At 43.2% G+C, this 15,218-nt stretch overlaps 1 protein-coding gene across 1 annotated transcript; it reads right to left on the reverse strand.

Moving 5' to 3' along the window:
• Nucleotides 1-232: 232 nt before the first annotated feature.
• LOC124989496 (DNA-binding protein inhibitor ID-2-like) lies at nt 233-674 on the reverse strand. The gene has a single exon (XM_047559320.1). The coding sequence runs from the start codon at nt 672-674 to the stop codon at nt 303-305; it is 372 nt and encodes a 123-aa protein (XP_047415276.1). The 3' UTR covers nt 233-302.
• Between the last annotated feature and the right edge of the window lie 14,544 nt (nt 675-15,218).

Consider the following 15,218-nt stretch of genomic DNA (forward strand, 5'->3'; position numbering starts at 1 on the left):
GAAAACCTTCCAACTGCAGAAAGGGCATTTAAAGTCTTTTTCATAAATAATGAATATCACAGTCCAGGACAGAGAACACCCTGGGAAGATGATGATTCTTAATTTTCCTTCCATTTGTTTTTCTTTTTAAAAAGGTCCATTCAATTTGTCCTCCTGGTGAAATGGTTGAAAAATAAGTTCAGCACCTCCTTAAAAGAGCCTGTGGATTTGTTGTCGCTGTTGTGCAAAAAAAAAAAAAAAAAAAAAAAAAAAGTCATGAACACCATTTATTCAGCCACAAAGTGCTTTGCTGTCATTTGACATTAACTCAGAGGGAATTCAGAAGCCTGCAAGGACAGGATGCTGATGTCCGTGTTTAGGGTGGTCAGCGGCGTCCTGGACGCCTGGTTCTGTCCTGGTCTCTGGTGGTGCAGGCTAACAATAGTGGGGTGCGAGTCCAGGGCGATCTGCAAGTCCAAGATGTAGTCGATGATGTGCTGCAGGATTTCCATCTTGCTCACCTTCTTGTTCTGGGGGATGCTGGGCACCAGCTCCTTGAGCTTGGAGTAGCAGTCGTTCATGTTGTACAGCAGGCTCATGGGGTCGTCCACCAGAGTTTTGCTCCGGGAGATGCCCAGGTTGTGGTCCGACAGACTGCTTTTCCTAATGAACCTCACTGGACTGAAGGCTTTCATGCTGACCGCAGAGGAAGGAAAGACCGGCACTGCCCTGGAGCTCAGGCCGCCGCTTGCTGAGCTAGCTGCGCTCGGCACCAGGCTCTGCTCAGAATCGGGACCAGGATCCTTTTACCCAGCTGGTGCACCCATCCCCCTGGCTTCTGGAAATGTCATACAGTAATCACACACACACACAAAGCCACACACAGCTACCCTGTCTTCTGGGGCATCACTGATGGACAAATAGAAGACAGGCCATCCTCCCTTGCATACATTCTGCACAGACCTCACTAATGCCTATCTGACAGGGCTACAAAACACCCATGCCTGCCTCCAGGTGCCCCTGACTTGGTGGGAGCATACTTTGTAGCCTTGAGCTTCACCACTGGCTCATACTGAAGCTAGCCCACATTGTTGCTTAGTTTTTTCTCCTTTCTAGTTCTCTTCCCCTCAGTCTCTTTCTCCTGAGAGCCTCCCATCAATAAATGCCTTGAACAAAACCCCTGTCCCAAGTTCTGCTTCCCAGTCTAAAACCCCAAGCAGCTAGTTTTACTCATTCACCCTACTATCAGGAGCCCTTGTCCCAAGACCCCAGCTGGAAGCTCCCTATGAGTCCAGCCATCAATCCTAATTCATTTCCTAGCAAATCCCTTTCATTTATTTCATGCTTGTCACTCCCATTTCCCCCATAGTGGCCTCTCACCTGGATTGTGAAATCAATCTCCTTTCCCACCCCTCTGCCACTTCCTGTTTTTCCTCACTTCTCCAATACATGCTCCATGTAAGGTTCAGATCAAAATTGCTTAAAACCCTCTGATCATGTAGCTACCCTACTGAAAAGTTCAATTCCTCCAGTGTCTCAAGGCATGAGACAAAGATTCTTTTGTTTGCTTTCCTGGACCCTCACTAAGATCTGGCTTTCACCTTGTTTATTTAACCTCATTTGTCAGTTTTTCTAACTTTCTATTCCAGTTAGCTCCTTCAGATATAAACAATGCTTATTCCCATCACACAACACCCGTTTCCCCTTTCTCTTACATGTTCCTAAATCCTGCCCATTAGTGGGTGGGGCTGCCAGCTTTCTTGGCGTTCTCCCAGGATCCACCCTTCCCTTCTTCCCACTTGCATACAGAGCATATGGTTGCCTGCAGTCTCCAACATGTCTCCAAGCCTCCCTTGCATCTAGACATGACTGAGGACTTCATTCTAACTCATTTCAAGTGAGTGGAAGTATTATGGGTTACTTCTGTCAGTGGCCGTAAGAGGAAGAGGTGTGTGTTTCTTCACCCTTCTCTTCGCTACTGGCTGAAATGTGGAACTTGAGCAGCCATCTTAGATCGTGAAGCAACAGTTAGTCTTTGAGGCTGGTGAGGCAGCCAGGTAGAGCTACTATCCAAGCCCTGAACTGCCTGCCTTGATCTGGTTGTTTCTTCCAGAGAGAAATGAACTTATAGCTAGGAAGTCACTGTTCCATTTGTTTGTCACTCACAGCTGAACCTATTCCTAACTGGCACACAGTCCTTCATAATTCTGCTCACATCTTGTGAAGGAAGGAAAGGAGCAGATGCCAAATGGGGGTCAGTAAATGTTTAACAACCGCCTGGGGGGAGGAGATGTTGGGAGACCTGATTTGCATCATTTCCAATTTCTTTGGTGTAAATACTCCCATCAAGGTCCACTTTAAGCTGCCAACACCAAATCAGTTGGTTCACAGAATGATCTGTTCTCATGAGCTGGTCTGAGCCAGCTCCAACAGTCCACTGAGTGAATAGGAGGGCTGGGAATGGGACTGACATTTAATGAACCTTGCCACATGCCAGGCGTGATAATAGACATTTTGTTTACATTATCTTCTTTAATCCTTATGTTCAACAGTCAGGGGCAGGTAAAGCCAAACTTCTTCAACAATTCATTCTTTTGGGGAAAAATTCCAGTAAAAATGGATTTGTTTTTATGTACCTTTTTTTAAACAACATTGGAAGATTAATTAGTTACCCCTATTAAGGATAGTAGACAAAGAAGAAAAAAGAGGTTAAGAGGAGAAAATGGGAATGTAGTGGATTTCTGGAAGTTGATCATTCTGCACCAGTACTCTCTTCTAGTAATAGTTGTTGGGTTTTGGGGGAATTAACTTTGTGTAGTGCTAAAGAAGTTTCAGCTTATCCTAGCCCCTACCTAAACTAATCTAATCAGACTACCTCTGTTGGGGCTTTGAATGATAAACAGGAATGGAAAGGAAAGAAAAAAAGTGAGTGATGCTCATTCATTTTAGCAAGCAATCAAGGCAAGACTGTCAATTCTTGCTACCTAATCCTTTGCAACCCTGGTTCCTGTTTTTTTCCGGACCTGGCATTCTAGCCTTCCTTTGATTCTAGAAGCCATCCAACAGCCTCCCAATATTCAGTTTTTCAATTTAAGTTAACCACAATGTGTTTCTGTAACTCGAAGCCAAAGAAATCCAAATGCTAAAGAAGAAAAGGAAAAGCTTTAGAAAAATTAAAGGAAGTTGAAGTAAGGTGCATAGAACTTGAGAAGAACATTTCTAAATCACTACTGGCAAGAAAGTGGTTGTAATTATGTAAGGAAAATTTAGGCAAGCCTGGTCAGAGTGCAAGATTGAACTTTTCATGTATTCTATACTGGAGAAATTACGGGCAGAGCTAACATTTATATAACCCTGAGTGTCAGGTAAGGTGTTTGAAATACACCACTGGATACTCACCACAGTGTTATTAAATAAAGACAACTCAAACCATTTTACATTTAGAGTATCCAACTTAATCTTCTAGAGTCACTGTAAAACATGCAGGAGGTTTTTTTGTTTGTTAATGTGCTGATTATTTGGGTGTTTGGATGGAAAACTGTAGAGAACATAGACCACCAAGTACTCTTAGTCAGCTTTTTTTTTTTTTTTTTTTTTTTTTTTTTTTTTTTTTTTATGTAGTGCTGGGGATTGAACCCAGGGGTATGTAGTATCACTGAATTACATCCTTAGCTCTTTTTATTTTTTATTTTGTGTCGGAGTTTCACAAAGTTACCCAGCCTGGTCTCGAACTTGTGATCTTCTTCCCTCAGCCTCTGAAGTTTCTGGGATTACAGGTATAAACCACTATGCCTGGCTTTTAGTCAGCATTTTATCTTCTAGGAAATAAAAGGAAGCCAGGTGTGGTGATGCCCAGCTGTAGTCCCAGTGACTCAGGAGTCTGAGGCAGGAGAATCTTGAGTTTGAGATCGGCCTGGGCAGAATAGCAAGACCCTGTCTCAAACACATGCGCACACACACACACGCATGCAAACACATACCAGACTTAGAAAACAAAATAAATTTTCAATTATTTCATTAAAAACTACAAGCAATGGACTATCTGGTTTCCAGTAAGCCAAGAGTCGTATCCAAGTTTGCATGACTATCTTGACATTCCTGCTGGTTCTATACTTCAACCAAAACTTTCCCCCAACCCCCATTCCACAGTGATCTCACCCTGCTCTGAATTCCCAGAATGTCTGCTTTCTGTCTCAGCATTCCATTCATTGACATTCATCATGGTCATCTGTGAGGTCTTCATAGGAGGAAAAGTTCTTATTAAGCTCTAATGTTACCAAACAAATATTAGCTATTATGTTACTAGAAACACACACACAGCTACAGATATAGTCATATGTAGTTACATAAGTATTACATATTTGTCCCTTATTTTCCTTTAACTAGGAAAAAACTCTTCAAGGCTCATATGTTATACATTTCTCTGCCTTCCACGGCTCCTAGTTGAAAGATACTTGACAGTCTACTGATGTTTTTTGCTTTTGTTTTTGGTACCAGGGAGTGAACTCAGGGCCTTGCATATGCTAGGTACTCTACCACTAGCTAAGCACTCAACTACTGAGCTACACCCTTAGCCCTTTAAAAAAATTTTATTTTGAGATAGGTTCTCCCTAAGTTTCTCGGGTTGGCCTCAAATCAGGATCCTCCTGCCTCAGCCTCCTAAGTAGCTTGGATTTCAGGTGTGTGTCACCATACCTGGCTCCTACTGATGTTTTGAGTGTGGAGATTAGCCTCCACTGTTTTACAAGTCTATGACCTTTGGCCTCTTATTCTCACCACTCTTCTGTGTCCTTACAGTGCTACCAGGAGGATGGATGACACCATGGGTACAGAGCACTGTGGAATGGTCAGTTCTGTGTAGCCAATGACAGGGAATTCAGTGACCTTAGTTCCCCCTTCAACATCCTGACTTCCTTTTCCTAGAAGTGTGACTGTGAACAGAAAGATGTTTCCTTTTCTCAATAAAATATTTCTTAGGAAGTGGTTTCTAGAGTCCTGATGGGCAGTATGAGACAAAATCTGATGAGAGGGAATTGATCTTAACTCTTTCTTCCTTTTTTTCTTTCATTTTTTTTTTTTTTTCTTTTGTAGTACTAGGGAACAAACCAAGGACTATTTTATATTTTGAGACAAGTTCTCACTAAGTTGCCCAGGCTAGCCTTGAACTTGCAGTACTGCTGGGACTACAGCTGTGATCCACCACACGTAGCAAATGATCTTGACTTGTTTATTTATTTTACAGTACTGGGGATTGAACTCAGAGGTGCTGTACCACTGAGTTATATCCTCAGCACAATTTAAAATATATTTTAAACATAGAGACATGGTCTCCTTAAGTTGCCAAGGCTGGCCTAGAACTTGCCATTCTCAGTCTCCCAAGGTGCTGGTTTATAGGATGCACTACTGCACTTGGCTGATCTTAATGTTCTTAAGAGTCCACAGCCAATTAAAACCATCAGCCTACACTGTTTTCTCAATGCAGTACTTTTCCTTCTCTCACCCCACCCATCATCTAACCTAGTGCTCTCCAACAGATCTTTCTATAAGTATGGGAATGCTCTATATCTGCCCTTTCCAGTATGGTAACTACCAGTCATATATGGTTATGGTATCCTTGAACTGTGGCTAATGCATAATAGAGAAAATGAATTTTAAACATACTTTAAATTTAATTAATTTGAGTTTAAACAACCACATGCTACTGTTAGACAAGACAAAACTAAATTAAGAGAATCTAGACCTTGTTATTCATTCATTCATTATTCAACCAAAATCCATTAAGTACCTAACTTATGCCAGGCACAGTGCATTTAATGATTAGTCTCTTATCAGAAAAAAAAACCTCAAAAATTCATTTGAGGAAAGAAATGATCTTTTGAGATAACCTCAACATTTCAAAATGTCTTAAGATGGTTGCATCCCCTACTCAGGAGAAGAGTGGGAGAGTCCTTAGGTCTAGTCACCCTAGAGATAAACTTACCACCCTGATGTCACCTGCTAAATTAGGATCTCCACCATGCTATGGACACTGGCCTATTCCCAAGGGCTGTCAAGAGGTGAGAATGCCCCACAGGGTTGCCCCACAAGGTCAGTCTATCCTGGGAGTGTGTACACAACACTTTCAGAGTTTGAATGTGAAACAAAAGCAGTAACACAAACGTCAGAGCAGTGTAAAACCCCAAAGACACAAAGAGCAAGGGCAGTGAGTTGAATAATGTGAATAATGAGGATTGTAAAGAGGCAGGAAAATAGATGGTGACAGCTTTCTCTCTGGAGCCAAAATTCCTGAATACCAAATCCTGCTGTGCCACTTGCCCTGCTTTGCAGAGCCTCTACGTGGTCACCTCACCTGAAAAATGGACATGAGTTTGACCTTCCTCTCAGAGGCTTACCAGGAAAACTAAATGAATTAAAATGTGGGCTGTGGCTGTGGCCCAGTGGGAGAGTACTTGCCTGGCCTGTGTGAGGGCCTGGGTTTAATTCCCAGCATAAAAAAACAAAGGAAAAAAAAAGAAGTAGAAGTGAGCGAAGGTGGACTGACTCCAGCGTCCATACTCTGACCAATGCATCATGCTGACTGACTTTGGAATGAGGGAGAACTGGGTTAAAATCAACTCCCATTAGTTCATGGTTATGCAATCTTGAGAAAGTGAGCTGCTTCATTTGTGGCAACTGTGTAACATGGATATGGGGAATAATGGAGGGTTATGAAGGCTTCATGTGTTGATTCGAGAATAGCAAGTGGAACAGCATGGTTAAGTCATTGTACGTGCTTGGAAGCTTGGGCTGGTGTTATTTCATACCATACCATAGAGCCAGGCAGCAAAAACAGAGCCAGGAGAGTGGCCAGGAGGGAGACTCGGATCCCAGGGTGGTCTTGGGCCAAGAAAGACTGTGCTCCTTGGGCTACTGCTGCTTCTTGGAGCTACTGTGATGTCTGGAGGACATGCCAGTCTGAGCTGCTGGCTGCTGAGATGGCTGTCTCCCAGTTTACCTCTGTCCCCTGAAGTAACTATAGTGAGAAGCTATTCCCTGACAAAGAAAATATTCTGACTTTGTAGAGTTGAAATAAGACTTTATAAGAGGGATGTTTCTATGCAGCCTCCTTAAAACAGTTCTATCAGAGTATAAAAGCAGCATGGTGATTTCTTCTCAAGTTAAAAACACACCCAGTTATACTACTCCTGGGTATTTAAGAGATCTGAGAATACACGTCCATGAAGAATTGTATGCAAATATTTATCACAGTTGTATTCAGAGTAGCTCAAAACAAGCTAGTTGCAGTGGCACAGGCCTGTAAGCCCAGTGATTAAGGAGGGTGAAGCAAGAGGATCACAAGTTCAAAGCCAGCCTCAGCAACTTAGCAAGACCCTAAGCAACTTAGTGAAACTCTGTCTCTAAATAAAATGTGAAAAGGGTTGTGGCTCAGTGGTTAAGTGGTCAAGTGCCCTTGGGTTTAATCCCCAATACCAAAAAAAAAAAAAAAAAAATCTAAACAAGGAAAAAAATAAACCCACAAACGCCCACCATAGTGGATGAATAAGCCAAATGTAGTCTATTTACACAATGGGATATTATTCAGAAATCCAAAGAAAAGAACTACTGAGTCATTCAATAACATGGATGAATTGCAAAAATATTGTACTGAGCAAAAGAGTACCTACCCTAGTTCCATTGAGATGACATTCTAGAATAGGCAAAGCTACAAGACAGAAATCAGATTAGTGGTTGCCAGAGGCTGGGAGTGTGTGTATATAAGGGGGCCTTGACTAAAAGGGGCATGAGGAACTTTCAAGGGTGCTGGAAATGTGGCATTTATACAATATATGTGTTCATCAAAACTCAGCCAACTAGGGGCCTGACATGGTGGCACATGCCTGTAATCCCAGCTCCTCAGAAGGCTGAAGCTGGAGGATCACAAGTTCAAGACCAACCTGCACAACTTAGGGAGATCCTGCCTCTAAATAAAAAAAATCCAAAGAACTATATAGTTTAGTGTAGCTCAGTGATAGAATACCCCTGGATTTAATCTCCATTCCAGGGACAGGGGAAACTAGGGACTGGAGGTATATAGTTCAGTAGTAGAATGCTTGCACACACACACACAAATTAAATAAATCATAGTCGATAGATTTTACTACATGTAAATTATGTTTCAATATATCTGACTTTAAAAACATGAAATATCACCAATTACAATGACCAAATTCTAAAAAGGTTGGAGTCAGAGGAAGGATAAGTTCAATTCATAGGGATGCAGTGAGAATATCTGGTTTATACATTTACTGATTTTTTTTTTTTAATGCTGATATTTTTCTTTCCCAGTACAGGAAGTTGAAACCTGTGCTTTGCACATGATAAACAAACCTCTACTACTGAGCTACACTCAAAACCCCTAAAATGCTGATAATTTAAGAATCTTCATAGGCTTTATCAAAAGGTTTTCAGCATTAAAGGAGCTATGTCACAATGTAACAAGCATCCCCAGGCAATCAAAAAGGTAAAATACAAGTTACTATAATACAATATGTTTGATGCATTAAGAAATTCACCTACAATGCAGATGGACTAATTTATAGAGTTTGGCATGTGTGAAGTTAGTCATGTGGCACATACCTGTAATTCCAGTGACTTGGGAGGCCAAGATAGAAGGATCACAAGTTTCAGTCCAACCTTGGCAACTTAGTAAGATCCTTCTCAAAATAAAAAAAAAATAAAAATAAAAAAGAGCTGGAGATATAGTTCAGCAGTAGAACACCTCTATGTTCAACTTCTAGTATGGGGGGTTGAAATGTGTGAGAGGGGCACAAATGGGAGATAAGGGAGTATAGAGAGAAAGTCTGTGAGGTTACCTGGATTTAGGTTGGGAGACCAGCATAGGCCCCACCAGAGAACTTGGAGCCACTTAAATTACTAAAGCAGCCATTGACCCGGTCAATTCTGTGTTTTAACAAGAAAAGTCCTGAGGGTAGAAAAGGTGGAGTAGAGGGACTGGAGTTAGTTAGGTTCTTTGTGGCCCATGATTGTCATCATTTCTGCTAAAATAAAATGTGTCTTTCTAGTAATGAACTACTCTGAATACCAAAAGTATTAGGTAAGTTGGTCTCAACTGGGATGCAGCAGCCCAGAGGGTAGTAACTGAGCTGCCCAGTAATTAGGGACTCCCTATTTCTTTCCTGAATTGCAGAATCCTAGCAATCAAGCAAGCCCTTCATTCAACCTTCTAGGGTTAGTAGCACTTATTTCGGAAATAAGATGGTCATGCCCCGGGGGAAGAGCTCAACAGAGCCAAGAGACACAAGTCATTCTCAGTCTCCCCTTGTGAGCAATCCCTCTTCTGGGTGGGATTTCCAACCCAGGAAAATAACTGACCAATTGTCTGGGAAGGGAAAATGTCATAAAAGGGCCAGAGCTGTCTGGGAGCCAGGGTGACGGCAGCCTAAGGCCTAGACACTCTAGGGAATCCATGAGGCAGTGGAGAGAAAAGCTGAGGGAAAGCAGAGCTACTACTGTCTGCCCAACCCAGCTTCCTCTTTTATGAGCTCATGGTCAAAGCCAGGAGAGTCGGGAGGATGCCAGCAATTGAGTGAGCTTGTTTTTTCCCTAACTTGGTTCTGAGTCACACATGGCATCTACCCTTCCCAGAAAACCACCACAGGGCTCACCCTTGGCAGCAGATCAAACCCTAGTCTAACACGCGATCCCCATCAGGCAGAGTCAGGGAGCTGTAGGCGGGCCAGTCCCCAGCACCCTTCTCTGCTCCAGAGGCCTCTCTGGGAGTGAAGACACATCCCAACCTTAAAAGAAAAGGATCTCTGGCCACAGCTGCTTTCAAAGGAGGAGGGAGGCATGTTTAACTTTTAGGTACAGATGAGAGATTCTGCTGAATCATGGGGTTTCAGAGGAAGAGCCACCAGAGAGCCTTTGATCTAAGCCCTTCACTTTAGAGATCAAGTCATCAGTAAATACAGGGTGTCTGAAAAGACATGACAAAAAGGGAAATACTTTATTTGTTGTTCCCCACCCATGATTATTATGTCATTTTTAAATTTCCTTTTTCTTTCTATTTATTTATTTATTTATGGTACAGTGCTGGGGATGGAACTCAGGGCCCTGAGCATGCTAGGTAGCACTCTACCACTGAGTTACATCCCCAACCCATTGTATTTTTTATTTTGAGACAGGGTCTTGCTAAGTTGCCCAGTATGATTGTTTCGACTTGAATTGCAGCCATCTTCTCCATTGCTGACACTGGAGTAAAGTACATAAAGCTACAAGCTGCCTTCCCTTTGATCAGCTCTAACTAATGCCATAAAGAGTCCTGTGTTTCTATCCTTTTCAGACAGGCTGTATTGATCAAAGAGCCAGTCCTAGGCACTGGAAACAGCACCAAACAAGATGGATAAAGTTCTGCTCTCACAGAATTAGAATTTGGTGGGAAGGAAACAGGTCAGAGGAAGGAGATGCAACCTTAGGTCGTGGAAGCCAGTGTGTGAAGCTGGTGCTGGCAGGAGTGATGCTGCATCCTTTCCCCAGCTGCCTGTTCTCTACAGCCTCCCTGTGCAGCTAGGCTAAGTTGGGCTGGACTGGGCTGAACTGCATCCCAGGGCAGGTGGCAGTGTTACTTCTGTGACCTTGCCTTGGTGCTCCAGGCACTCTTGACTTGCCTTTGCGTCAGGGGAGGCTGCCAGAGTCTGGTCTTGACCCTCCTGAGAGCTAAACAAATTTCTTTAGGGGTCATTTATTAACTTACTGCCTAAAACTCACCACCCCACCCTACCCCTATGCCTCTGGCCAGGATTGTTCCAACTAAACTGCGTATATAGAGGGTGGCAGGGGGAGAGTGTCTAAAATCATCTGCATTGACTGAACAAGAACTAGGAATGCAGAAGTGTCTGCTGCTCTGGGATAAACAAAGAACCACAAAGCCTGCTTGAGATGGAAAGGGAGGGAATGGGAGATGAAAAGATAAATGACATTGCCTGGTGATTTTAGCACTGGGAGACTGTTATCTCATCCTGATCTCCTGTTCCAAGGCTAGCTCACTGTGCTCCTGCCTGGTCTGAAGCAGCCCATAATTACACTAAAGGCTACCACACAAAAAGCCCCTACTACTCCCTGGATCAGTATACTAATGTTCTTAATTCTTACAATAACTTAAAGGTCAATTTGCCCAGGTGTTAATTGAGGAAACAGGCCTTGAGAGAAGTAACTGGTTCAATATCAAATCGTTAATAAGTAACAGAGCTGGAATTTAAACTGGATTTCCTCCAGCATCACTAGATTATAATGTTCTTTTTGTTACCCCGTGTTTCTGTTCAACCTCAAACCTATCTCAAGTCAACAAATCGTTATTATCTAAGTATCAGGTATACCTAGGAGTTTTCAGATTGTCATTTCCTGATGCCAACTCCTGGGGTCCATCCTGCTTCCCTTTCTCAGAAGCTCCTACTTCCAGATAACTGTCTCTCTTCCCCCTGTCCAGTCCGCCTCCACCCCTTCTTAGCCCCTTGCTGCCTTCCAGCCCAATTCTGGGCCTGTGGTCAGCAATGCACTCCTGCATCAGGGACTTGGTCAGGGTGAAGACCAGGGCTTTGTCACCTGCAGTTGTTCCTGATTCAGTGGCAGATCAGCCTGGGCCACAGCTGAGCATCCTTCAACCTCCTCCATGAAGAGACAGTCAGGGGTGAGGGGGACCGGAAGGCTCTGAAGGGACACAGCTAGGTAAACAAATATCTCTCAGGATGAGCGTTAGTGCCTCAAAAGAGATGGATTTTAGACTATTTATCAAGCAACTACTAAATGACAGGTCATGTGCTGAGGATATCACAGAGATCTAGTGTGTGTGTGTGTGTGTGTGTGTGTGTGTGTGTGTGTGTGTGGTGGGGTGGGGGGAATAACAGCCCAAAGTAAACAAAGACAGGCTGGGGGTGTAGCTCAGTGATAGAGCACATAATCAGTATGCATGTGCCCTTGGGTTCAATTGTCAGTACTCCCCCCGAAAAAGTAAATGAGTACAAAAATTATTCCCCAATTGCTATGAAGAAAACAAACAAGGGGCTAAGAAGTTGGGGATAGGCGGTCAAGACACTAGTCAAAGGAAGGAAATGAAGAAATATAATGATCTTTGGAATATGGAAGGAGACAGGGGGAGAGCTAAAAATGCCAGAGGCCAAGGACCTGTTTCTCTAGGATATGGACAATGGGAATAGGTCCAGCAGCTGGTCTTAGTAACTGGCACGTCCTAAACTTATCTCATTACTCCCACTCTCACCCCCACACTCCTCTTTAGCTTAGTGATTCACTCTCAACCTTTTCCTAGCTTCCTGGGTGGCAGGGAGGAATAGGATCAGAGCTCTGGGTAGGGGTAGCTAGAATGGAAATGAGATTGGATGAGAAAAAATGAAGAACAGTCTGGGCTCTCTGGGTCTTCTCTTTGTCTCACTCTGGTCATGCCACAAAAGGAAGTCTATCTGTGGCAAGAGGACATTAAGAAAAACTAGGCCCGGCTGGAGGTCCAGATTCCAGATGTAGGAGGTAGTGGTGAAACAAGATCCTGACATCCCTTCCTTTCCCCTCCCTTGCCTAATGCCCTGCAGAAATTTTCCATCATAAACAAGTTATGCATTCCTAACTCTAGGCACCTCCCCCTCTCTCCCACCAAAGTTTTCTTCCATCATCACTCTCTTTCGCCCTACACCCTAACTTATGTCTGTGCATGGGGGTCTGTCCACATGTGTAAGCAGTCATGTATGTTGGTCACAATGTCGTGTGTGAGTTGCCTTGGAAAGAGGAAGCAGGCAGGTGTGCAGTGCACTGTGCTCAGGTATAAATGTAAGGGTGGTGGCAGGTGTGAAAGGCAGATGTGGGAAAATGATGTCGTTGTAGAGGAGGTGTGTTTTATGCCTGCCAGGAAGAGGTGTGTCATAAGGAAGGGAACTTGTATGCTTAGACAAGAAGACTGGTGTAAAATAAAGCACATATAGGCTTAGGAGGCAATTGAATATACAGTAACAGTATACTTATTTGGGGACTTATTTGCCTTCTTACATATATCTTTGGTGAAGAATGGCCTTTGGTATTTCCTGTTTGGAGTATGTGTTAAGAATCATCCCAGCTTTTCTTAAGACACTGTAAATTTGTTTGGGGGATTTGGAGGAGTGTATCCATGTTACAAAAGCGAGAAGGGGCTGGACATGGTGGTGCATGCCTGTAATTCCAGCAACTGGGGAGGCTGAGGCAGAAGGACTACAAGTATGAGGCCAGCCTTTTCAATTTAGTGAGACCCTTAACAGCTTAGTGAGGTCCTGTCTCAAATAAAAAATAAAAAGGACAAGGGGTGTAGCTCAGTGGTAGAGTTAAAAAAAAGTTTGGAGGAATCTAGCTGTGTGTGACCATTATGTGTGCATTTATAGTTCTGCATCTTCATCTTCAATTTAGCAAGAATATTAAGCAACTGTTGCTGAGAGCACCATGCTGGGTCTATGGAGGACACAAAGACATATGTAGCACAGACTCTAATGGAAGAGGTCATGAGTGTACTCACCTTATTCACCATGCTGAATAGGACAGTGTAAAGATCTGAACCAGATGCATTCCCAGTCCAAGAATCAGCTCTAATCTTTTCATTCTCTTGCTGTCATCAAGCTCCTTAGGTTCCCTCTCTCTAATGATACCCGTGACATTACCATATTCTGGTAATCTAATGCTATGAATGTCTCCTATAATCACCTTCTCAGGCCCATGTTACCCTTGATCTGAGCCCTTCCAGGAGCCTCTGGTCCCTTCCCCCAATGCCTCCCCCTCCCCCTGGAGGAGTGTTCATCACAGTCAATTTCCAATTTGAACCTTAAGCTTCATGGTAGAGAGTCAAACCCAGGCCCATGGCCTGCCAGCTGAGCTTTCCCTACACTGCCAAACTTCCTTCCAGCCATTTTTACTTCCCACTACTCCTTTACAGGAAACTTACTCTGATGTTGTTTTTCTTATGATTCCCCAAACACATCCTGTACTTTTCCAGCTCAAGGTCTTTGCTGATTCCATTCTCTTTTTCATAGTCATCCTTTACATCTGAATTTGTCATATCCCACACACTGTTTAAGGTCATCTCAAATGCCACTCTTCCATGAAGTCTCCCCTGATTGATCAGTCAGATATGAATACTCGTTCTTTGGGTTTCCCTTAAACATTTAGTTTTCTCAGGACCCTCAGGTTAGTTTCATGGTCATGGTCCCCACCCCATGCCAGATGATAAGGCCCTTGGAGTCAAACTGCAGCTTTATTGCACTTGCTTCACTCAGCAGCACATTGAAACTAACTTTAGAACTCTCTCAACAGTACTTTTTTGTTTTGTTTTTGAACTGGGGTCTTGGCTGTGTTACTCAGACTGACCCAGAACTCTAGGGATTACGTGATCCTCCTGCCTCAGCCTCCTGAGTAGCAAGGACTACAGGTGTGTGCCACCACACTCAGCTTCAATGATACTTTTAACAGAGCTCCTGCCACAAGTGAATACTCAAAAAATGTTAAATTCTATCTTCATGAGAGGCCCTTCTCTAAGGCAGTTATGGAAATCTGCCCATTCTGTGTTGAGTAATTACCACTACTACAACATTTGTATAATGTCTCACAGTTCAAGAAGTTCTTTACATAAATTTTGTTATTTGAATCATATTAAAGGGGGGAAATGTAAGTGACTGCTAACCTCTTTCCTTTGTATTTTGTGGTTCTCTGCACCAGTTTTTGTGTGAATATTTCTGTACCACCTAAGCGAGTAGCTTTGTTGTTTCTATGCAGTCTTTGCTTTGTGTTGTCATGTGCATGTGGCATGTGTATAATGTACTTGTGTGTCTTGATGTGTGCTAAGGTAGGCAGGGCTGTGTCTGTGCTACTATGTTTTCTTACTTTTAAAAATTGTCTTTTTGGTACTGGGGATGGATACCAGGGGTACTTTAACACTGAGCTACATCCCCAAGCCCTTATTTATTTATCAATTTACTTATTTAAAGGCAGGGTCTTGCTAAGTTGCTCAGTTCTCCATTGAGTTGCCCAGGCAAGCCTCGAACTTGTGATCCTCCTGTATCAGCCTCCCCAGTCACAGGGATTACAGGCGTGTGCCGCTGTACCCTATGTGGCCAGAAGAATGTGCTATCCACGCGTACCTGGTGTGTGACTGTGTGTTCTAACTGTGGTTCCTTGACCTTGCAGGGTCAGTATTGTTGAATGATGCCATGTCTCCT

This window comes from Sciurus carolinensis, chromosome 7 (assembly GCF_902686445.1).
Source record: "Sciurus carolinensis chromosome 7, mSciCar1.2, whole genome shotgun sequence".
Classification (NCBI taxonomy): domain Eukaryota; kingdom Metazoa; phylum Chordata; class Mammalia; order Rodentia; family Sciuridae; genus Sciurus; species Sciurus carolinensis.